Source organism: Lissotriton vulgaris, chromosome 4_1 (assembly GCF_964263255.1).
Source record: "Lissotriton vulgaris chromosome 4_1, aLisVul1.2, whole genome shotgun sequence".
Taxonomy (NCBI): domain Eukaryota; kingdom Metazoa; phylum Chordata; class Amphibia; order Caudata; family Salamandridae; genus Lissotriton; species Lissotriton vulgaris.
The window spans coordinates 63,708,964-63,732,762 of record NC_141691.1 but is presented as its reverse complement, the minus strand read 5'-3'; the positions used below and the strand labels follow the sequence as shown (position 1 = coordinate 63,732,762).

The 23,799-nt window shown below is 46.5% G+C and overlaps 1 protein-coding gene across 1 annotated transcript in view; it reads right to left on the bottom strand.

Annotated features, from left to right (window-relative positions):
• LOC147718371 (phosphatidylinositol 3,4,5-trisphosphate 5-phosphatase 2-like) overlaps window positions 1-23,799 on the bottom strand; it is a 447,492-nt gene that overhangs the window by 287,215 nt on the left and 136,478 nt on the right. The window contains exons 7-12 of the mRNA XM_086918327.1: window positions 17,502-17,588; window positions 11,613-11,726; window positions 9,695-9,809; window positions 6,644-6,750; window positions 2,695-2,797; window positions 1,846-2,042 (exon numbers count right to left, since the gene is read on the bottom strand). Of these exons, the coding sequence (XP_086774453.1) occupies window positions 1,846-2,042; window positions 2,695-2,797; window positions 6,644-6,750; window positions 9,695-9,809; window positions 11,613-11,726; window positions 17,502-17,588 (723 nt within the window). The remainder of the gene's footprint in view (window positions 1-1,845; window positions 2,043-2,694; window positions 2,798-6,643; window positions 6,751-9,694; window positions 9,810-11,612; window positions 11,727-17,501; window positions 17,589-23,799) is intronic.

The following is a 23,799-nucleotide window of genomic DNA, read 5'->3' as shown; positions in this document are numbered from 1 at the left end:
AGTCCAAGTAGCGGACTTGGTATCTAAGCCAGCCAAGCTGATCTGTGGTGTGCCCCAGGGTTCAGCTCTATCACCTCTGTTTTTTAACATCTACTTGCAGCCTCTGATAGTAGCATTAAACCAGATGGACTGCAGGGTTTATAATTATGCCGACGACACTCAAATTCTGATCCAGATTGACCATTCATCGATGGCTTACTTGAAAATGCAAGACATTCTCAAGTTTACTATTAACTGGATGTCGGCTAACTCATTAAAAATAAACCCGGATAATACCGAAGTCCTAGCTGTCACCACAGCCTCAAACCCATGGAGTAATCTGTTCTGGCTGGCCGAATTAGGGCCGTTCCCAGAACCGGCTTCGGCAGTAAAAAGTTTAGGCATCAAAATTGATGCCCGACTATCTATGACTCAGCAGGTGTCGGCTGTGGTGGGCACGTGCGTCAGCCTGCTGCGCCAGCTCCAGAAACTATCTTCCCTGCTGTCCTTCTCCACTCTTAGACTGGCGGTCTCTGCACTGATCCTAGCACGTCTGGACTATGGCAACTCCCTCTATTATGGGCTATCGAAAACCCTTCTGGCCCGGCTCCAGGTTGTAATGAACGACGCGGCCAGACTAATCTTTAAAAAACCTAGGCATACCCGGGCCACGCCCTTACTACAGGATTTACACTGGCTTCCAATTACTCAGAGAACCAAATTTAAAAGCCTCTGTATAGCACACAAGGCCATCTATTGCTCAGCCCCTAGCTATATCAAGGACCGTCTGATCAATTACACGCCAAGTAGGCCCCTTCAGTCAGCTGAGGCATGCAACTTGGTCTGTCCCAGGTTCAACCTTGTATCCATAGGCGGTAGAGCTTTTTCCAGCACTATCCCTCAGGCTTGGAACCGCCTACCAGCTAAACTTCAGAAGGAAACTAATCTCCTCCCTTTTAGGAAGAATCTGAAGACTGTGCTTTTCCTGCAGGCATGGGGGCCTCTTTGAGCTGGTGGTTCTGTGTCTTGCTGATGGTGTATGTCCGCTGATAGCGCTTAGATACCCCTGGGTGATAATGCGCTCTATAAGTTTATAATAACATAACATAACATAACTTACTGCCTTGTAGTCGATCCCATCACGTTTGTGATGCAGTATCACATCCGTCAAACTCGCAATCAGGCCCTTAGTCTACACTTACCACCTTGTAGTTGATTCCCATCACGTTTGTGATGCAGTATCCCATCCGCCAAACTCGCAATCAGGCCCTTAGTCTACACTTATCGCCTTGTAGTCGATCCCCATCACGTTTGCTATGGAGTATCCCATCCGCCAAACTCGCAATCAGGCCCTTAGTCTACAGTTACCGATTTGTAGTCGATCCCCATCACGTTTGTGACGGAGTATCCCATCCGCCAAACTCGTAATCAGGCCCTTAGTCTACAGTTACCGATTTGTAGTCGATCCCCATCACGTTGGTGACGGAGTATCACATCCGTCAAACTCGTAATCAGGCCCTTAGTCTACACTTTCCACCTTGTAGTTGATTCCCATCACGTTTGTGATGCAGTATCCCATCCGCCAAACTCGCAATCAGGCCCTTAGTCTACACTTATCGCCTTGTAGTCGATCCCCATCACGTTTGCTATGGAGTATCCCATCCGCCAAACTCGCAATCAGGCCCTTAGTCTACAGTTACCGATTTGTAGTCGATCCCCATCACGTTTGTGACGGAGTATCCCATCCGCCAAACTCGTAATCAGGCCCTTAGTCTAAACTTACCGCCTTGTAGTCGATCCCCATCATGTTTGTTATGGAGTATCCCATCCGCCAAACTCGTAATCGGGCCCTCAGTCTACACTTACCGCCTTGTAGTCGATCCCCATCATGGTTTTCAGCGCAGACCGGAGGAAGTCCACCCACTCGCGGTCCCCTAGTGAGTTCTCTTGGGTTCCGATCACGTATATGTCATGCGGGAGAGTTGCGGTGCTCTCGTCCTTGCCCCAACCAAGCCCTCTTGAGGTCAGCCATGTAGCCACTGACCGAGGAGGAAGGGAGCCGCCTGGGGAGAGAGAAGGGTGTCGGTCAGAGGGCATCTGGTGATGTGGTACCAGGAGAGAAGTGTCTTATAAAAGAGTATCCACCTAGGGCCGAAGAGTAGAGCGAGCTAGTGTTGGATGCATAATGGCAGATAATGCAGCGTAAAGCAGGGCAATTATAGCACTGCAGAGTACATGGTGTGCTGTAGTGTAATGCGGTGTAGGGTAGTGCAAAGGGAGTATAGTGAGCTAGAACATAGTGTGATACCATGCAGTGTAGCGCACTGAGGTATTTACAGTGCATAGTGCCGGATCAGCCAGTGAAGGGTAGGATATAGTAGTAGATTATGAAGTGCATTGTATAGTAATGATTTATGGTATCACATGCTGCATAGAGTGAGGTCATACAGAGAAGTAGGAGGTAATCTGATGGCAACAGTGTATGTTGCATAGTGTGATGTTGTGCAGTGCGCGGTAGTGAGGTACGGGGTCCTGTGATGTATGGTAATGGTTGGTCTGAGATTGTGCTGTGTGAGGTTGTGCAGTGTAGTGTTAGGCACAGTGCAAAGTTTGAAGCAGTGCAGCGTGCTTAGACTGAAGTCGTACAGTATGCAGTAGGGTAAGACTGCGGTAGTACGGGGTGGCGTTGGGGGTGAGGGCGCCATGATACTTTACCCATGTTCCACGTCCCAATGTACACAGAGACGAGGTCCGGCTCGTCCAGAGCGGAGTGTTTGATCTTCATCAGCTGCAGGAGCTGGCAGAAGGCCTCGCGCTTCTGCAGAGGAAATCAAGAAAAATTTGAAGAATAAAATGGTATAAGAGGAAGGGAGGCGTCAAACAGTCAACCAGGGGGGAGACAGAGGAGGGAGAGAGTGTGAGAGAGTGAGACACAGAGAATAAGATAGCAACAGGGAAAGAAGGCAATGGAGGCAGAAGGAAAGAGGAAGGGAAGACAGGGCGAGAAGAAAGAGAGTCAAAGAGAAGACAGAGAGGGAAGGGAGAGAATGAGAGGGGAGAGACAAAGGAGGGAGAGAGTGTGAGAGAGTGAGACAGAGAGACTGATAGAGCAACGGGGAAAGAAGGCGATGGAGGCAGAGGGAGAGAGGAAGGAAAGACAGGGCGTGAAGAAAGAGAGTCAAAGAGAAGACAGAGAGGGAAGGGAGAGAATGAGAGGGGAGAGACAAAGGAGGGAGAGAGTGTGAGAGAGTGAGACAGAGAGACTGATAGAGCAACAGGGAAAGAAGGCAATGGAGGCAGAAGGAAAGAGGAAGGGAAGACAGAGCGAGAAGAAAGAGAGTCAAAGAGAAGACAGAGAGGGAAGGGAGAGAATGAGAGGGGCGAGACAAAGGAGGGAGAGAGAGTGAGACAGAGAGACTGATAGAGCAACTGGGAAAGAAGGCGATGGAGGCAGCAGGAAAGAGGAAGGGAAGACAGGGCGAGAAGAAAGAGAGTCAAAGAGAAGACAGAGAGGGAAGGGAGAGAATGAGAGGGGAGAGACAAAGGAGGGAGAGAGTGTGAGAGAGTGAGACAGAGAGACTGATAGAGCAACGGGGAAAGAAGGCGATGGAGGCAGAGGGAAAGAGGAAGGGAAGACAGGGCGAGAAGAAAGAGAGCCAAGGAGAAGACAGAGAGGGAAGGGAGAGAATGAGAGGGGAGAGACAAAGGAAGGAGAGAGTGTGAGAGAGTGAGACAGAGAGACTGATAGAGCAACTGGGAAAGAAGGCGATGGAGGCAGAGGGATAGAGGAAGGGAAGACTGAGCGACAGGAGGAGAGAGTAAGTGTGAGAGGGGAGGCGAGAGGGAGACAGGAGAGAAAGACAAAGACAATAGGGAATAAGAGAAAGGGGAAGAAAGGGAAAAGAAGAAGGGAGCGAGAGAGAAAGAAAAATATATAGAACAAGCATTTGCAATGCAATAGGTCTCACATTTGTGAGGGTTTCTTGCGGGGGGACGAGGTGTTCGGGCAAGATTTTAAAACACAACCGGGTGAGTGAGTTTGTGTTAATTCGGGCAGCCGCGCATAACAAAAGAATTAAGCGGCTGCCGTTCCCGAACCGGAAGGTGCCTCGCATACATCTTAAAAGCTTTGCAGGAAAGTCAAGTCTGCAGTAGGACAAAATTAATAATTCCATCCTCATGGGAGGTTACAAATGCAGACAAGGTGTTACTAAGGAGGGACTATTAAGCCTATTAACGAACCAAAAGCAACCATTTAGAAAGGACAGCAACAGGAGCCAATTGAAAACGATGGGCGGAGAGTGGGCGGAGCTTCAAGTCCATGCCTGAGTACAGCATGCCTTGCAGAGCAGCGCATGAGCTGCCCAGGCGCAACCTAAAAGGCAGAGATGGAAGCGAGAGAATGAGAGTGGGAGAGAGAGAAGGGGAGACAGAGGGAGAAGAAAGAGAGTCAAAGATAAGATAGAGAATACCCAGCGATGGACCCATGTGGATGGAAGGAAGCCAGTTGAGCCTGCATCCTTAAAACATGGAGTAATGCTGTGCCCTCAACATACAAGCGGTCATTTCAGTACACAAAAATCCCTAAAACCATGCTTTCATGGCATGGGCAGCAAAAAAACGATGGATTTAGGCCCAGATCTCTGTACTGTGGTGAATGTGTGACATTGTTCGGCATTCTGTCCATCAACTGTTCTGTTTACAGAAGTGGAAACAGAGTAAGAGTTATCATGGTATCACAGAAATTATCTCCAAAGTTCTTTGACGCAGGGCCAAGAGTAAGCAATTCCAGCTAATACTGTCAAATGTCTTTTACTAAGCTAAGAGTTTCCCCCTCTGATTTTTTTAGGAAAACGTATTTGCAAGATGTTAAGTAGTTGTCTGATATTGTTACAGTTTTGCCTTTCCCTTATAGAAACACAATTGTATTACGTCACGTTGAAAGTTTGGGTTTGATTGTTTTGAGAGCAGTTGTAATTGTAATTGTAACTTTGATTTGTAGCGCGCATTATCACCCAAAGGTCTCCAAGCGCTGTCGGAGGGCGAACCTGAACTGGGTGGAGAGATGGGGTTGGGGGGGGGGCTGCTTAGGTCATGCCCCATGCTTCCAGGAAGAGCATGATTTTAAGCTTCTTCCTGAAAGGGAGGAGATTTGCTTCCTTGCGGAGGCTCACTGGCAGGCTGTTCCAGACCAATGGAATGGCGGTTGAGAACGCACGCCCTCCCATGGAGGGCAGTTTGAAGCGGGGGGAGGCCAGAAGAGTGGTCTCTGCTGACGGCAATGTCCTACTGGGAGCGTAGGGGACAATGTGATTCTTGATGTAACTTGACGCTTGGCCGTACAAGGTTTTGTGTGTGATGCAGAGACCCTTAAATTTAATTCTCTGCCTGATTGGGAGCCAATGGAGATTGTGTAGTAAGGGTGTGGCGAGGGCCCGTCTTGGTGTTTTGAAAATTAGTCTGGCTGTGTCGTTCATAACGATTTGTAGTCTGGTCAACAGTTGTTGAGGGAGGCCAGCGTACAAAGAATTGCCATAGTCCAGACGCGACAGGATCATTGCTAAGACCGCCCGTCTGAGCGTGGCAAAGGTAAGGAGTGGAGACAATTTCCACAGTTGTCTCAGAAGGCCAACACAGGTTCCCACGACTGCCGAGACTTGCTGTGTCATAGATAGTTTGGCATCAATTCTTATTCCCATGCTTTTCATGGCCACTGCCGGTTCAGGAAAAGGCCTGAGCTCTTTTGGCCAAATAAGGTCGTTCTATGTACTGGAAGCTGAGGTAACCACCAGTACCTCTGTTTTATCAGGATTTATTTTTTGTGAGTTGGCAGACATCCAATTGACCGTGAATTTTAAGATGTTTTGCATTCTTACATATGCTGTTGAAGAGCTGTCAATTTGGATAATAATTTGAGTGTCATCAGCGTAGTTGTAAATCCGCCACTCCATCTGGTTCAGTGCGGCGATAAAAGGCTGTAGATAAGCATTAAAGAGGGCTCCGCATGAAAGAACAGCTGGGTTGGATACCAAATCTGCCAGCTGGACTCTCTGGGAGCGTTTTTTTAGAAAGGAGGTGAGCCAGGCAAGGGCTGTGCCCTGAATGCCAAGATCCCCCAACCGTGACAATAGTTGGTCATGATTGACCGTATCGAATGCCTCGGAGGTCTAGCAGCACCAGGGCACAGGGCATTTTTTTGTCTGCCCTGAGTCTCAGTTCATCCAGCATGGAGAGCATGACCAGTTCCGTGCTGTGATGAGCCCTGAAACCAGCTTGATTGGGTTCCAAGAGATGATTATCTTCAAGATGACAGGAGAGAGAAGGAAGAGCATGCTGCTCAAGTACTTTGGCCAAGAAAGGTAGCTGCGAGATATAGTTATGCAGTGATGCAGTTATATATGGAGCTATGGGTGTTACATTGCTTGCTTTGTTTTTAATAATATAAATGCAGATTCTTGCTACAACTGATGTGCTTCAGAGTGCTTCACAACAGGGGAGAGAGAACTTTATCGCACCTAGTATTGTGTGATCAATATGGCGCCACTTATAATTATGATCCGTGCGTAAACAGGTGTTTGTGCCCAGATGACCATTAACTAATCACTTATAATCAGGCCCTGAAAGCAGGACTGGACCCCCTGTACCCATAAAACGACTCACTGACCTTGGCGTTCTGGAAGAAGAAGTCGCGGGTCAAGCTCTTCTGCTGCTCGCGGCCATACACAAGCTTCACCCTGCTCTGCTCACTCTGGAACTTGATCAACTGCAGAACTGCAAGCGGGAATCAACACATGACGAGTTAGTTGTACCTTCATGGAAGAAACCATGTGCATGAACAATTCTGTAGACAACGTAAAGTGAAAGTAAAATGACAAAAAATGAGTCGGATTTTCTATAGTGTCCGCATTACCTTCTAGGCACTTGCATTTTGGGGAGTTAATCCAAAGAATGAAGGCTAGTGTAGTCCACGGCTCGTTAGTAGCTATCATATCTCTTTTTAAAACTAGGGAAGGCTCTATTCGCCCACTGATTCAGTGGCCTTTAGACTGAGGGCCTGATTCACAAAGATTCTGCTGTGAGTAGGTGTGACTTACGCTTGTAGTACTCATGACTCACTTCAGCATTCCGTGAGCCGTATTAGAGAAAGGGCCCTGGGGGCACAACAGGAATGTGTGCATGCTTTGCGCACCTCTAGGTCACTTTGGTATTACAAAAAGGGCCTCATGCGCACGTGTAGCGTCAGCACTACCTCGAGAGAGCATTCCCACATTAGCAAGGGGTGTGGCCTCATGCAAATGAGGGAATTCCTTTGCTTTTACTCCCACAACACGTTATGGACATGGGAACAAAGGTAAAGCAGCCATCAGGTGGCACACTGTCAGACAAAGGGGGTACCATGGACCCCACAAACATCCACCTGCAAGCGGGTGCACCCACTCACTGAACTCACCTGCAAGGGGATCTCTGTTCCCTCTCTAAAGTGCAGGCGGGTTGCCATCTGCACAGTGAAGCAGCCGCTCCATATTTCCCTGATTCTGCTGCCTCCAGGGAAGCCAGAGTCTACGCCTGCTCTGTGGGCAGCACCTTCATTGTAATCCGGCGCATTGTTCATGTTTGCACCCGGCGCCATTGTCTTAGGGTGCGCCGCGGCCAATCACGATCAGTGTTCCTGATATATAATACGGGTCCAGGAATATGGCATAATACTCCAGACTTAATCCTGGTGTGCAAGATTGCCACTAGGGCAGCTATCTTTACTGTTTTTAATGGGTGAATATGTTTCATGGGTTTGCCCTTAACATTGTAGAAGTAAGCCCATCGTCTGGTGTATCGTAGCTGGAAGCAACTTTGGAATAATACATTTTTTTACTGCTCAATTTAGAGATCCCAGCAAGCTAGGCAGACAGTTTGGCAATCGTGTTCCTCCCAAAGCAGTGTTACCACTTTGGGCAGAAGTCGGGGGTTCTTTCTGTAGATCAAAAAAGAAATGCTCCTGATGCATATGGAGTTTCCTCCATATGTGGGTGCAGGTCACTTGCCCACTGGGTGGCAGTCACTTGCCCACTAGGTGGTAGTCACCTGCTCACTGGGTGGTGGTCACTTGCCCACTGGGTGCAGATCTCTTGCCCACTAGGTGCAGGTCACTTGCCCACTGGCTGAAGGTCGCATAACCCACTGGATGAAGGTCGCATGCTCACTGGGTGCAGGTCACTTGCCCACTGGGTGCAGGTCACTTGCCCCCTGGGTGCAGGTCACTTGCCCCCTGGGTGCAGGTCACTTGCCCCCTGGTTGCAGGTCACTTGCCCCTGGGTGCAGGTCACTTGCCCCCTGGGTGCAGGTCACTTGCCCCTGGGTGCAGGTCACTTTCCCCTGGGTGCAGGTCACTTGCCCCCTGGGTGCAGGTCACTTGCCCCCTGGGTGCAGGTCACTTGCCCCTGGGTGCAGGTCACTTGCCCCTGGGTGCAGGTCACTTGCCCACTCGTGCTCCCCATCTCACCACATACTGAACTTTGCTGCATGCATTACAACCCCTGCATATTTAGCTTCAACATCATTGTTAGTCACTTCTGTGTTGTGATTTTGGGATCTGTTTCTTTTTAATATTTGTTACCTCTTAAGTGAACTTGTGACATTAAATCACATTAACGAAACAAACCGCATGGGAGGCGGTAGAGGCATTGAGCACCTGTGTGAACGTACACAAACATACTATGTCACACCCTGACAAAGAAACATCCCATGAACTAGGTAGGTTACAAACTTAGGCAGCCTCAAAGGTAATGAGAATTGAAATAGTTCAACTAATTTGATTCTATGGGGGTCATAATTCAGTGTAGGTGTTAGTGGAGTAGTACTTGATTTCGAACACACACCCTTTTTTATTTGGTAAGTGAAGCACAAAAGAACCCTTTCCAGCATGCTCATTTTAAGGGATTTTCTGTAAAGAGATGTAATGGGGTGAGATAGAAACAAAGATATAGGAATGTATGACGTTACAATGCATACATTTACAATGCATGCCTTTACAACGCAGTTTTTACATTGCAACATCCTTTACAACGTATTCTTTTACATCGCATGCCATTACATCGCATTTTCTGAAACGACCTTTACAACGCATTCCATTACATCGCATTATAACTTTACTACGCATACCATTACATCACATTTAAGGTAATTGTTGGATAGTATAGAGGTAATAATTACTATTCTAACTCCAGTGAGTGCAACAGTAGGGTAAGTGTCGGATAGTGTAAGGGTACTATGCGTTGTAATGGTATGCGTTGTAATGACTTGCGATGTAATGCCTGCGTTGTAGTGACATGCGTTCTAATGACATGCGTTGTAGTGACATGCAATGTAATGGCTGTGTTGTAATGACATGCTATGTCAAGGATATTGCGATGTAATGATTGCTATGTAAAGGTAGTGCGATGTAATGACTGCGTTGTAAAGGTAGTGCGATGTAATGACTGCGTTCTAAAGGTTGTTTCCCTTAATATAGTAAAGAGAGTCCTCTGCTCAAAGACTGCATGAAAAGGAGCACAGGCTGCATCATGAGTTCACCAAGATTCATACTTAGTCATCTTCATTGACACTCAAGGAGAAGTGGATATACAGGAAAGTGGGAAGATTATCCTTCTTAAGCCAGCATCAGGGGGCTTGAGTGCACTAGGGCTGTTTGCAGTGACTTAAACAAATCCCGCTCTCTTACTTTGTTCATGAGTGATGGTCTCTTCGGGGGATCCCATTCCTTTCTTGAAGATGGCCACCTGCCCCTTCTCCAGCTCCACCATCACTGTGGCCTTCTGTGTCTTACCCAGTCTGACCTGCAGGGAAAGAAGAACATGGTCAACCCTGGGGTTTCCACAGAGAACTTTGGAAGAAGCCCAAGAGAGGGAGAGCCCGGACCAGCCCGGTGCACACTCACAGGTCTGGATTTGGAACCGGAGATTCCGCTGCTTAGCTGAATCATCCACACAAGTCACGTCCTGTGGTGTAACCCGAGGAATATCTCTCTGGTGTCTCTTACGCCACATCTACTTACACCACTTGAGCACAACTACTAAATACCTTCAAAATGTGCCCAGATGGCAGATCCACTTCCAGCTAGACAACATATCAGACAACTCAATCACCGTCCGAGCCTGCTTGTACCATGTGCTCTCCAGAATGAGTGTTCTCTGCATAGACCTAGCCATAATGTAGGTTCTAGTCACAGGAACAAGTCTGACACTCCATCCTTCAACAGGCCCATGGTCTTAGGAGCCCCTCTTCCAGCAGCTCAGAAACAAAGGAACCTGTGTAAACTCCTGGACTCTGAACTTTCACTTGCTTCAAACACGTGTGCCTCTATCCGACACCGATCACTGAGTGTGGCTCTCTAGATCTCTGGTCATGACATGCCTGGATTGCAGTAGCATCACTCACACTGGTCTCCCCAAGACTCTCACTGCCAGCCTACAAGCACCAGGGAGCCCGGCAGCAAGAGACTTCGGTCAGAACAGAGGCCACGAATGAACGACATTGGACTCGGTGACTAGCCCGCCGACTAGGCTTCACTGTCGCCTCATTGACATTTTGTTGATGTTTATTCTAGAGCATGCTCAGTGCTCTTTACAAAACTCCTAAATATATACGTTTTGTGGAATTGTTTGGAGTTCCAAAGTTTGACGAGCAGGACAGAGAAGGAATGGCTTCCAAGGAAGGTTGAGTGGAGTGAGGCACAATAACCTGCAAGCGCGTGCTTGATCGGAGGCTGCATCAAGCACGGCCAGTCAAACTTATGCTAGAAGAAACTTGGTCCATTCCTCAGCGTGCCCAATGAGTTTTTGCATAGTGCGTAAATAGTGATCCAGCGTGAAAGTGGAAGCCAATGAAGAGACAACATAGCTGGATAAGGTGGTCCGGGGGTTTCAGGTGATGAAGTCTGGCCCTTTAGTTTCAGATCTGTTGTGATTTCTTTCAGAGGACCAGGGGTGTCAACAGTTATATATCTAGGTGAGCATACACCAGCAGCATACACAGGAGCACAAGTAGCTTCAACTCTTTGGAAAAAGCCTACGTATGGAAAAATCTGTTGTGGTATTTTTAGGGTGTTTGTAGAAGGTTTTACTAAAAAGTCTATCTGAGGTTCCATAGTGAGGTCCACATATTGGAGAATCTCTGGGTGTTTTACAGAATCTTTTGGATGGTTGCCTGTCCTAGATCTGCTGGCCAGGATGGGATCTCTTATTAGTATGCAGAAGGAGCCACAAGAAAACAGTTTTAGCACCAAATAATATCCTATCACACCTGACTCGGAAAACAGACTCATTTCTGGGGAAAAAAACATAACACCTCTTGGAGATGCTAAGTCAATGAGATAACAAGGGGGTTAATGCACCCACTAAAGAGAAGTTAATATATGTAACTAGGAGGCTGAAGGTTACAGCCCCAGTGGGTCCAACCCATCCTTAGGTGGTCACTACAACGCCCACTAGTTAGTTGGGTACTAGTTACATGTGTTCTTGTATTAGTGTGATGCATCTAGTTATTATTCATACAGCACTTCAACCACTAGACAGAGATATTAAACAGATATATATATATATATATATAAAACCCTGTGTCTGCATCTGGGCTTTGCTCACCTCAAACTTGTGGCCATCACTGCTGGGGGTGTTCGGGGAGTGCACTGGGGAGCCCGTCCCGGAGGTATTTGTCGAAGCCGCGTTAAGGACAGCTTCTTGTAATGCTGTCAGAACCTGAAGAAAGAGAACCAGAGAGATTACAAAGTCACCAGATGCCATAGGACTTCAACGATAATGTCATATTATAAATTATAAATGTAACTCCGCCTAATTGTTAATGTAGTTATCATAAGCTGTTCCCTAAAGTAGTACAGCTATGGTGATTATACAAATAAAGCAAAAAATATTTTTTTAAGAACAGGTCCTCTGCAAAAGATACCAGTGTGTAGTAGGTAGTTGGTTCCCATACAGATGACCCTGGGCATAACATTACTCACCTGTAATCCTCTGCACTCTCTTGCTATAAGTTTGTACCTAAATATTACAATGATTTTTAAAAGTCTTGCTTTTGGCTTCAGGCATGCCTCGGTTGACTTGTGGCCATGTCTCCCTGGAATGTACCAACGCTGTTTGTGAGTCAGTAGCCTATTACCGACTCGCAAAATAGGGTTTGCGAGTCCTTATTAGGACGGGCATGCCATGGGTGGCTCCTTCGAATAGCGTGTCTCAGGAAGATATACGATTATTTTGCGACTGGAATGTGGTCGCAAAACAATTGCAGTTTACCACCTACTTCAAATAGGTGGTAAGCCAGTCGTAAACAGGAAGAGGTCCCAAGGGGACCCCTTCCCCTTTGTGAATGGTAGCAAAAACGTTTTAAAGAGCAGGCAGTGCTCCCAGACACCACTGCCAACCCTTAAAAAGTGAAACAGAAACGTTTCATTTTTCTTTTTGAAACACATCCCGTTTTCCTTTAAGGGAAACCGGCTGGAAAAGTTGCTTAAATTAAAAGCAAACATAGACATGGTGGTCTGCTGTCCCCAGCAGGCCACCATCCCAGTGTTATTGGCCATTCCCAATGGGTCGCAAATTGCAATACGCCTCATGAATATTGATGAGGCTGCTCCCTGGAGCGTGCGACCCGGTTAGTAATCACAAACAGTGTTGCACACGCAGATTGTGATTTCCTAATAGTGAATCCAAATATTCACTATTAGGAAATCGCAAATCCACGATTTCGTACATCTGGCCCTTACTGTAAACTCCTTTAAGATTTTGTGAATCACCAAAATGCATAAATCTGTGATTCCTAGATTTACTCATTTATTTTATCAATTACACCATGCAGCAAGATGCCAAGGCCAATGAGGTTTGCTTTGGGTTACCAGCCTCTGAGTTGTATGTGCTAATTAAGCATTGCAATTGGCAGTAAGTGAAAGGTGCAAATGGATCTTCAACACATTTTCACAGTTTCTGCTCTCTGTACCCAGCTGGTGGTAGCATCGTTCATAAAATCCGAGAGAGGTAGCGGATTTGTGCTTAACTCACAACTGAGGCTAGTGTAAAAAACAGCTTATTTTTACTCATTTTTCCCCCTACCACCTACCTCTAAATGTTCCAGAAAAAGTACATATCGACTGATTTCCTTGATAAAGCTCCATGAGAGGTGCTCAACATTCTTATTCTCAAATGCTTTAGATATGGGTGGATAGGACACACGTCAAATCAATGCAGCTGACCACCGGCGACAATAAATGTGTTCCCACCATCTGCTTCTAAAATACCCACAGATTAGTCATCAAGTCTATAATAAAGTGTGCTGTGCTCACTCTGGAGTCCCAAACAGTCTACTTCTAAGATACAGGTAGATTACTAGTCAATTCCTATGATATAGAGTCGTAAACTTTCTGCTCAAAGTTGCAACTAGATTAGTCTTCAAGTCCTATGAGATAGTGTGGCGTGCATATTTCTGGCCTTCCTTCTTTCCCGGATCTGGGACAGCAGCGGACTCTGTGCGAAATCTGGGAGTCATGTTTGAGCCCAATCTTTAATTGGATAGCTTTGCTAACAAGACCGTGGCCACTTGTATGGTACTACTTCGCATGCTGCGCAAAGTCCTTCCTATGCTCCCAGTCCCGGCCAGATCTGAGGCGGTACGGGGGATCATACTGAGCAGGTTGGACTATTGCAACGCATTGCTTTTGGGTGCACCGAAGAACTTGGTCGGCAAGCTACAACGGATTCAAAACATGGCGGCTAAGCTAGCTTTGTCCCGTCCGCGTTCTGCTTCATCCACTGCGGCGCTGCGTGACCTTCATTGGTTACCAGTCCAACAGCGGATCCTTTTCAAGGCCTCACGCTTGGTCTTTAGGGCGCTGCATGGGCAGGGTCCTGGCATTCTGCAGAATCTTTTCTCCTGGTACACTGTTCCACGTACCTTGCACTCCTCTTCCGCTTACCTGGCTACGGTTCCCAGGTTTCAAAGGTCAAGGATGGGCGGCCGTTCTTTCAGCTTCGCTGCCGCCAGTCTTTGGAACTCTCTCCCGTTCCATCTGAGGAGCATGAGCGAACTCCCTCTCTTTAAGAGAAATCTAAAAACCCATCTCTTTCCTAGAGTAGTGTGATCTTTATGACCGTGTGCTAGTTTGTCAGTCAAAGCGCCAGGATACCCTTTGGGTGACAGTGTTTTGCGCTATACAAAACTGGAATACATACATACATACATACATATTCTGGAGTTGTAAACTGTCTACTTCTAAGATGCAGCTAGATTAGATTAGTAGTCGAGTGTCTTTGTACTATGGTAGTGATTTTATGTATTTGTATGTTTCACAAATGTATGCCTTCCTTTGTAATCCTCCCAATCTCCTGGTTCTATGGTCTGTGAGAACATGTTATTAATTAGAATAAGAGCTAACTTGAAATGTTCTTAAATACCTCAATGTGGAAAATGCCAGATTTTTTTATGTATATATTAGGTTTATTAATCAGTTTATGTTTTATCTTTAGCCCTGAAGAAGTCTCGATTAAGAGACGAAACGCGTTGGCTAAAAGAAAATCAATTGTGTTTCTGGATTTTAATGCTTGGATTAAACAATAAAGAATACATTCCGATCATCAGTGGAGCCAGGACCTGTTCATTTTATCACTCTCTCTTTGGATTGATTTTATGTGAAAGGACTTGCATGTTAAAGAAATTCTTTTGATGGGTGGTGATTCCCCAAAAAATCGTTTCATTGTGTTTTGGGCTTTTGCTCAATAGTGAGTAAATAGGGTTGTACTCCCTGGTTTTCAAAGCACCATCACGATAATAGTCAAGCCACGTATATTAATAGGTGCAGTTCTTTTGCCTCGACCCTATGTATCATTTCTAGTCTTCAAGTCCTATGGGATAGTGTGGCGTGCATATTCTGGAGTTGTAAACTGTCTACTTCTAAGATGCAGCTAGATTAGATTAGTAGTCAAGTCCTATGTTATGGAGACATAAACATTCTACTGCTAAAATGCAGGTAGATTAGTAGTCAAGTCCTATGTTATGGAGACGTAAACATTCTACTGCTAAGATGCAGGTAGATTAGTAGTCAAGTCCTATGTTATGGAGTCGTAAACATTCTACTGCTAAGATGCAGGTAGATTGGTAGTCAAGTCCTATGTTATGGAGTCGTAAACATTCTACTGCTTAGATTCAGGTAGATTAGTAATCAAGTCCTATGTTATGGAGTCGTAAACATTCTACTGCTAAGATTCAGGTAGATTAGTAATCAAGTCCTATGTTATGGAGACGTAACCATTCTACTGCTAAGATGCAGGTAGATTAGTAGTCAAGTCCTATGTTATGGAGTCGTAAACATTCTACTACTAAGATTCAGGTAGATTAGTAGTCAAGTCCTATGTTATGGAGACGTAAACATCCTACTGCTAAGATGCAGGTAGATTAGTAGTCAAGTCCTATGTTATGGAGTCGTAAACATTCTACTGCTAAGATGCAGGTAGATTAGTAGTCAAGTCCTATGTTATGGAGTCGTAAACATTCTACTGCTAAGATTCAGGTAGATTAGTAGTCAAGTCCTATGTTATGGAGACGTAAACATTCTACTGCTAAGATGCAGGTAGATTAGTAGTCAAGTCCTATGTTATGGAGACGTAAACATTCTACTGCTAAAATGCAGGTAGATTAGTAGTCAAGTCCTATGTTATGGAGTCGTAAACATTCTACTGCTAAGATTCAGGTAGATTAGTAGTCAAGTCCTATGTTATGGAGACGTAAACATTCTACTGCTAAGATTCAGGTAGATTAGTAACCAAGTCCTATGTTATGGAGTCGTAAACATTCTACTGCTAAAATGCAGGTAGATTAGTAGTCAAGTCCTATGTTATGGAGACGTAAACATTCTACTGCTAAAATGCAGGTAGATTAGTAGTCAAGTCCTATGTTATGGAGTCGTAAACATTCTACTGCTAAGATTCAGGTAGATTAGTAGTCAAGTCCTATGTTATGGAGACATAAACATTCCACTGCTAAGATGCAGGTAGATTAGTAGTCAAGTCCTATGTTATGGAGTCGTAAACATTCTACTGCTAAGATTCAGGTAGATTAGTAGTCAAGTCCTATGTTATGGAGACGTTAACATTCTACTGCTAAGATGCAGGTAGATTAGTAGTCAAGTCCTATGTTATGGAGTTGTAAACATTCTACTGCTAAAATGCAGGTAGATTAGTAGTCAAGTCCTATGTTATGGAGTCGTAAACATTCTACTGCTAAAATGCAGGTAGATTAGTAGTCAAGTCCTATGTTATGGAGACATAAACATTCCACTGCTAAGATGCAGGTAGATTAGTAGTCAAGTCCTATGTTATGGAGTCGTAAACATTCTACTGCTAAGATGCAGGTAGATTAGTAGTCAAGTCCTATGTTATGGATACGTAAACATTCTACTGCTAAGATTCAGGTAGATTAGTAGTCAAGTCCTATGTTATGGATACGTAAACATCCTACTGCTAAGATGCAGGTAGATTAGTAGTTAAGTCCTATGTTATGGAGTCGTAAACATTCTACTGCTAAGATTCAGGTAGATTAGTTCTAAACTCCAGCGATGCACAGCCGTAAACAGTCTACAGGAAGACTAGTCTACATGTCCTGTGAGTTCGTGTGACGTGTTTTTTCTGGAGTCGTAAACAGTCTACGTTTAAGAAATAGGTAAAGTTCTGCAATTCTCTGTTGCAAGCAGCCTGCTCCTAAGAAGCAGGAAGAGTAGTCTTCAGGGACTATGACATAGTGGGTCATCATTCATCTGGAGTCGTAAACAGTCAACTTTCTAGATGCAGGTAGATTAGACGGCAAGTTCTGCAACCGGGGCCAGGTGTGCGGGTTCGAAGGTCAACAATTTAAGAAGGGCTAGAACCTAGGTGCCTGCTTAAAAAAACAGCAAATCTGTGTTTAGGGCCCCTCTCAAAGGCTCTGGGGGGTGGGGGGGGGCATCTGCAGGGAAACGTAATTTCTGATTAGTCTACGATTAATAATTATTTGGTACCTGGGAATCCTGTCTGTGCATTTTTTCCCCTTTTAACTCAGGAACATTCACAGCAGCGTAAGGGCCTGACATTGATAATTAAATATTGAATCTACCCTCTTTTCTATTTCCCTGAAACTGGACCACGTTCCTTCAAACACATGCAGCAAAAGGAGTTAATAAACCGTTGCAGACTCTACACAATATCAACAAAATATGTGAAAAAGAAGTGAGTAGAATACGTGTCTGTGCAGACATCATTCTTCAGGCTTCTGTATATTTAAGGTCGTCCCTGCTTGTATTGCACGTTTCTTAAATGGCGGACTCAGCTATCTATGTCTTGAGTTGCGGTAAGATGGCCACTTTCTAGGGGGTATAGAAACAGGCATGCTGCGTGTGCCCAACTGGCTGGGCATGGATATCTGTGCATCTGGTGATGGAAGGTGTGAGTTCTGCCCCTCCAGAGGGGGGGGGGGGGGTGGTGCACGCAGGGACCTACCTTCTTCTCCAGCGAGGACAGCAGGCTGCTCAGGGTGGAGATTTTACCGATGAGCTGCTCCAGGTCTGGGTCCAGGTCACAGGAAGCCTAGGCAAAGCCAGACAGGAAGTGATGAGTTGAAGGTACCGAATGGAGGAAATCTATAAACATATTCAGAAGGTTTCTAGAAACACTGGACTTAAATGTTCTCACTTCAATCATCCACACACAGCCTATTTGACCCCCCAAACAATGACCAGACTATTTAACATCAAAAAGGGCCCCCTGTCCCAGATGCATCCAGGGAGACAGTGGCTCACAGTGGCATCATGAGCCTCCGCTTTAGCAGCTAGAGCACTGAGACAGTAGGACACCAGTTAGCACTGTGCAGTCCTCCCATGTGTGCAGCTGACGAATAACACTGCAACAGAACACGAGGTGTGAGCTAAGGGCAACAAAGAAGATAGAGGAATAACGAAAACAGGGAAAAGGACAGAGCAAGAATGGCAAACAGCGTGACAGAGAAAGGAAATGCAACGAGGGGAGAAAAAAGAAGGAGGAGTCCTACAAGGGGGTGAAGAAAGAAGGAGAAAGGTGGGAAAGAGGAATGGAAGGTGGCACCTGGGATTGGGTAAAGGTGCCTGCGTGTAGGAGCCCAGATGGAGAGTGATAATATGGCACTGGGTCCATTTCCACTTCTGGACTTTCCTTTACTACCCATTGAAATCCAAGTCTTTTGCTCAATGGTTTTCATTGTGAATGAGATTTACAGTTCCCAGACTGCTTCAGTTGCTAAACTCGAGGTCTAGTTATGTTCTGCTACCAGTATTTGTAAAGCGCTAGACTGCCCAAGGGCTTCTTGGCACTAGTGAAGATGGCGATATTCGAAGAGCCGGGTCTGCAGCTTCTTGCAGAGCTCACTTCTGTAGTTCCACAATAAACTGAAGACCTGACTTTTTGTAATAACTCCACAGGGACCACCCGCCTACACACCCACTCAAGCGCCTTGATACCTCACGGGTGATGAGTGCGCTATACAATTGACATAATATAACAACACAACCTGGAGGAATATAAAATGGAGCAGATAGGACTTGAATTTCTTGGTTAGAAAGACTTGCTCGTGGTTTCTTCTGACCCTTAAGGAGAGCGGGTATTGCACGCAAACCTGAGGGGGTCTGTTCCGTTCCCTCGCTTCAGCAACCGAAAAGGCTCTGTCCACAAAAGAGATTAATTTGCTTTTGGATATTCCCAAAAGAAGGTGAACCGACTGAAGGAGAGCACGACTGTGTGAATGGAGCTGAGATTTAGAAACCAGAAAAGGAGGGGAGGAGCTATGAATGGTCTTATGCACAGTGACCAGTGCTTGGGACTGCCCTCATATCTATGTTGGAAGCCGGTGGGTGACCTGAGAGTGGGGGTGATGTGGTCTCCAAGCCTGGACCCTGTCAAGCAGCGTCATTCTGCACCAGGAGCCGCTTCCTGAGGGAGTCCTCTGGTAATCTCAGGCAGACACACCTTCCATGGCACAGTCCTGCTATATTTACGCTATTCCTAGTGGCCTATTCAGTTCTGGTGGGACAAAGGGGAGACATTTTTATAACCTTTATTTTTCAAAAGCACAAACTTGTTACTTTAGCAATTTTAAAGTATATTGGCCCTAGGGACCAATTCTTGAAGGGTATAGGGTGTTTCCCTCACCTTGTTGCACCACAGAATTCATATCATCGTAAACTAATGCAAACTCTATGGGCTCCATTTCTCCTTCTAAAATGACACCTCTCATGGTTGTTTAGTTTAGCGATTTATGTTTCCAGAGATGTCAGAGTCTGTAATAATCGCCAGATTGTGAACTGCCTGTACCAGAGTACGTGGACTACCCAACACCAACAACAACAGGCCGGGCGCCATTTAGCCACGGAAATTTATCGATTAGTAGTCATGTCTTTAAAAAGTTCAATTTGAGAAATTTGGAAGCCATCCGTTCTCTTACACTGGGTTTCAAAGAGATCTTCGTACATGAGATTATCAGGGATTTGATTCCACTGTCGAGCTGTCACTTTGAGTAACAGTTGTGTGCCATCAGTCAACATGTAGAACTGTACTCACCAAAAGGGTACCCAGCGGGCCCTCTATATGTTGCTCAGTAACAAAGACAGTGCAGGTCCCTGCGGGACACCGAGGTGGAAGGAAGGCAGTCTGTGATTGGGCTGAGAGAAATGACTAAACCATTTCAGGGCATGATATATACCCATTGTTGGACTTGGCCCTTTTTGCAGGGTCATCCCTGAACTTTTTGCCTTCCTCCTGTATTTTGTCTGACCTGGTTTGTTAGTTTTATGACTCTGGGCACTTTACCACGTCTGATCAGTGCTAAAGTGCATATGCTCTCCCTATTGTAAATTGATGTATGGATTAGTGACTCCATAATTGGCTGGTTTGGTTTACTTGTCAGACCTTAGTACAGTGTACTGCGTGTGCCCAGGGCTTGGAAATCAAATGTTGCTGGTGGGCTTGCGGCACTGGTTGTGCCACCCACAGAAGCAACCTGTAAAAGTGTGTCTCAGGTTTGCCATCGCAGCGCCTGTGTGCAGTCTGGTAGTGCCATGCTGACTGGGCAAGTGCACCCACGTGCCAGTCCCTGAACATTCCCTTTTCTGCATATTAGTCACCCCAATGGTAGGCCCAAGGGCAGGGTGCATTGTAGGTAAAAGGTAGGAGAAACCCTGGTGTGTGTGGAATGTCCTAATAGTGAATTACAGCCATTTTTGTTTTCCACTATTGCAAGGCTACCTGTTCCCATAAGCCAGAATGAGCAGTTTGATTATTACATCTTATATTCCTAACTGGCTCATGGAACTAGGTAGAAATTCATGTTTAGTATGCCTGAACTCAGAATGATGAAATGCATCTTTTAGTGAAGTTGGTTTTAACATTCTGTGTTTGAAAATAGCCCTTTTATAAAGTAGGTATTTTCTTGTCTAACCATCCAAGCCTGCCTCTGTTAGGTTGTGTATTCCTTGTCTGGAGTTTGAGTGACAGGGGCTTGGGGATTCCAGGAGATAGGGTGAGGCAGCACAGGGCTGAATAGAAAGATCTACATGCAGATGGATGGGAGGGGTTGCACCTGGGACCTGAATAGAGCTGTGCCTTCCCTCCACAATGCTGGCTCCACCTCCTGTGGTGCGCCTGATGTGTCTGCCATGTATTGTGAAAGAAAAGAAGGAGACAAGTAAACAGAGTGCTCCAGACCTGACCAGAACTGGTTTGAACTAGGCAAAGGCCTCCCTACCTTCAGCGAACAATGAGAAACTGTGTATAAAAAGGGGGACCCACGCCCCAGAACTTTAGATCACTTGGGAAACAAGTTTTGCTAAGGAGAGGAACCAGAGAGACTTAGGAGAAACTATCCCTAAGTGTGAGAAATTGGCCTTCAGTGGTTGCCTGTCTGCCAAAGAGAGGAGAAAGGAACTGTGTGTGTACTTACATCAACTTGTAACAGATCTCCAAGGGCTTGAGAGAGAGCTTGCCTCCTGACCGAAGTCTCAGGGCAAGTAGACTTCACCAACCTCTGCGCCCTGCTTCTGGAAACGCTGTTTCAGTAGCTACAGAAAAAAGGGAGCTGTGACCAACTCTGACGACCGGCTCTGTGTCCCGACAGCCTCGCCCAAAAGCACTGTCTGCATCTCACACCGCAACCCTGGTCTCACCGACCGATGTTCAACGCCGCCGCCATCGAGCCGCTGCTTGCACCGTGATCTGTGGGCACCGCACTTCGCACCACCTCGCTGCACCGAATCGAACTGGTCTGACCGACGCTGTCACTGCTGCTGACTTCAGGTCTCAAGACCGCATCGTGGCTGGGGACCTGCTTGTATGCTTCAAGATGCACCACCTCATTCCACACCGCATCTGGGCCGACCGACGCCAGCTGCCGCCAACCGGCTCCGTCGCTGCAACGCAACCGGCCAGCACCGTATCGAGCACCGTTTTGCCCTGCAACCCACTCCTTGGTCTCACTGATGCCGTCCGGATGACATCACCGAGTCGCTGCCTGCACCGCATCGAGAAGACACCGCGCCCTGCACCGCTTCCATCGTGCAACACAACAGCGATGGTTGCCATATCCGGGTCACACACACCTGTGCCTGCCACAACAAGTAAAGGTACTGTGACCGAGTCTGTTCACGCTTGTGCTGACCCGTATCGACGCGGTCAGCTGGATTTGCTAGACTCTGTTGTTTTTAACATCGTAGTAGCCGGACGGAGCTAATGACTCGTACCAACATTGAATTTGAAGTATTCCTACCTAGAACCTTATTTTTGATACAGTATTGTGGGTTTTTGTCGTTATGGTCTTGTGATAAGTCTATATAAAAATACTTATATTTATACTACAACTTGTGTGGTGTCCATCTGTAGTGTTGTCACTGGGTTACTGTATGTGTTCACAAATGTTTTACACACTACCTCTGAGATAAGCCTGCCTGCTCGTGCCAAGGTACCAAGGGGGTGAGCAGGGGTTATTTTAGGAGTGTACCCCGTTACCCTGACTAGACGCAAGGTTCCCTATTTGGTCAAAGGTACCTACCTCGGCCAACTAGAGACCCCCAAATCTAACACCCATTATTTCCAACAGTAGCCCTAAAAGATGTTGGCGATATTGGCTGAAAATTGTTGTAATTGCCTGTGACGAGGGTGGTCAGTTGTAGGAGTGATTGGGCCATTGTGGTCTTCCAGTCAGCTAGAATTATTTCTTGATCAAGGGACCGACTGAACTGATCGGCTACATCGAGTGGTCCTAGTTGTTGCATTATAGGAGCTGGGGAGACGCCAGCAGGTTGGTCAAATGGTTTCGGGTCAGTAATCAACTCTAGTACATTGATCCTGGAGATCTCCCTAAAATGGGTGAATTTGTTTTGATTTATTCATGGGATATGGGGTGGCAGCGCATAGAAGAGCCGAGCTTCCAGCTTGAATCCAAGTCTCATCTCACCTGTCTTGGCTTTGGAAAATTGAGAAAGAGTATCGGATGGGGCTTCAGTATTCTCTCGATGGTAGTCCTTGTGTATATGTGTTGTCAATTTACCATTGTTCCAAAAAGTTATTTGGACACGTTCAATGCTCTGCTGACGCAAACAGTGTAATACTTCTGTTTTGCCAGCCTGGTTTGCTTTTTTCATGCAGTGATTGCTTATTTTACTGCTGTTTGACTTCCTCACTCCAAATCCATCTCTATTTTCTTTCTGCTCTTTTGTCTTTAAATTTCCAAATATGTGACTCCATGATCAACCACGGGTTGTTCTTATGGGTACAATCTGAAGTACATTTACTAGGATTTATGAGTAGATTTTAATCTAAAAGCGAGATTACATTTTGGTTAAAGGGGGCTAGTGTGTGGTTGACATCAATGGATGATATGGACATTGGAACCAAACGTTCCCTTGCCTCCTGTGTGGAGAAAGCTCTCCAGTTTCTAGCCATCGTTGCGTGTGACCACCCCATCCTGTGTACTCTACTGAGCGGGGGGCTGCATCGCTGCGTGTGACCACCACCATCCTGTGTACTCTACCGAGCGGGGGGCTGCATCGCTGCGTGTGACCCCCCTATGCTTTGTACTCTACCGAGTGGGGGGCTGCATCGCTGTGTGTGACCACCACCATCCTGTGTACTCTACCGAGCGGGGGCTGCATCGCTGCGTGTGACCACCACCATCCGGTGTACTCTACCGAGCGGGGGGCTTCATCGCTGCGTGCGACCACCACCATCCTGTGTACTCTACCGAGCGGGGGGCTGCATCGCTGCGTGTGACCACCACCATCCTGTGTACTCTACCGAGCGGGGGGCTGCATCGCTGTGTGTGACCACCACCATACTGTGTACTCTACCGAGCGGGGGGCTGCATCGCTGCGTGTGACCACCACCATCCTGTGTACTCTACCGAGCCAAGGCTGAGTAGCTGTGTGTGATCACTGCCATCCTGTGTAATCTACTGAGCCAGGGGCTGCTTCGCTGTGTGTTAACACTGCCATCCTGTGTACTCTACTGAGTCGGGGGCTGCGTCATACTCCAACAAGTAGTCACTGCACGTCGGGAGTCCATGCTGAATGATAAAAATTCACCACTGCTCTAAACCCAACCTGCGAGGAGGGAGGAGGAGGCATGATCTGATAAGTAGAAGATTGCCCATCTCAGAATCTTTTCCTGCCTCTGGACATTGTGCGGCCTGGATATCCGGTGATCCACAGAGCTTTCAACAGCAGACAGTACAGGACCTGCAGTGAAAACTGTATCATTGGCCAGATACTCCTACCAGACT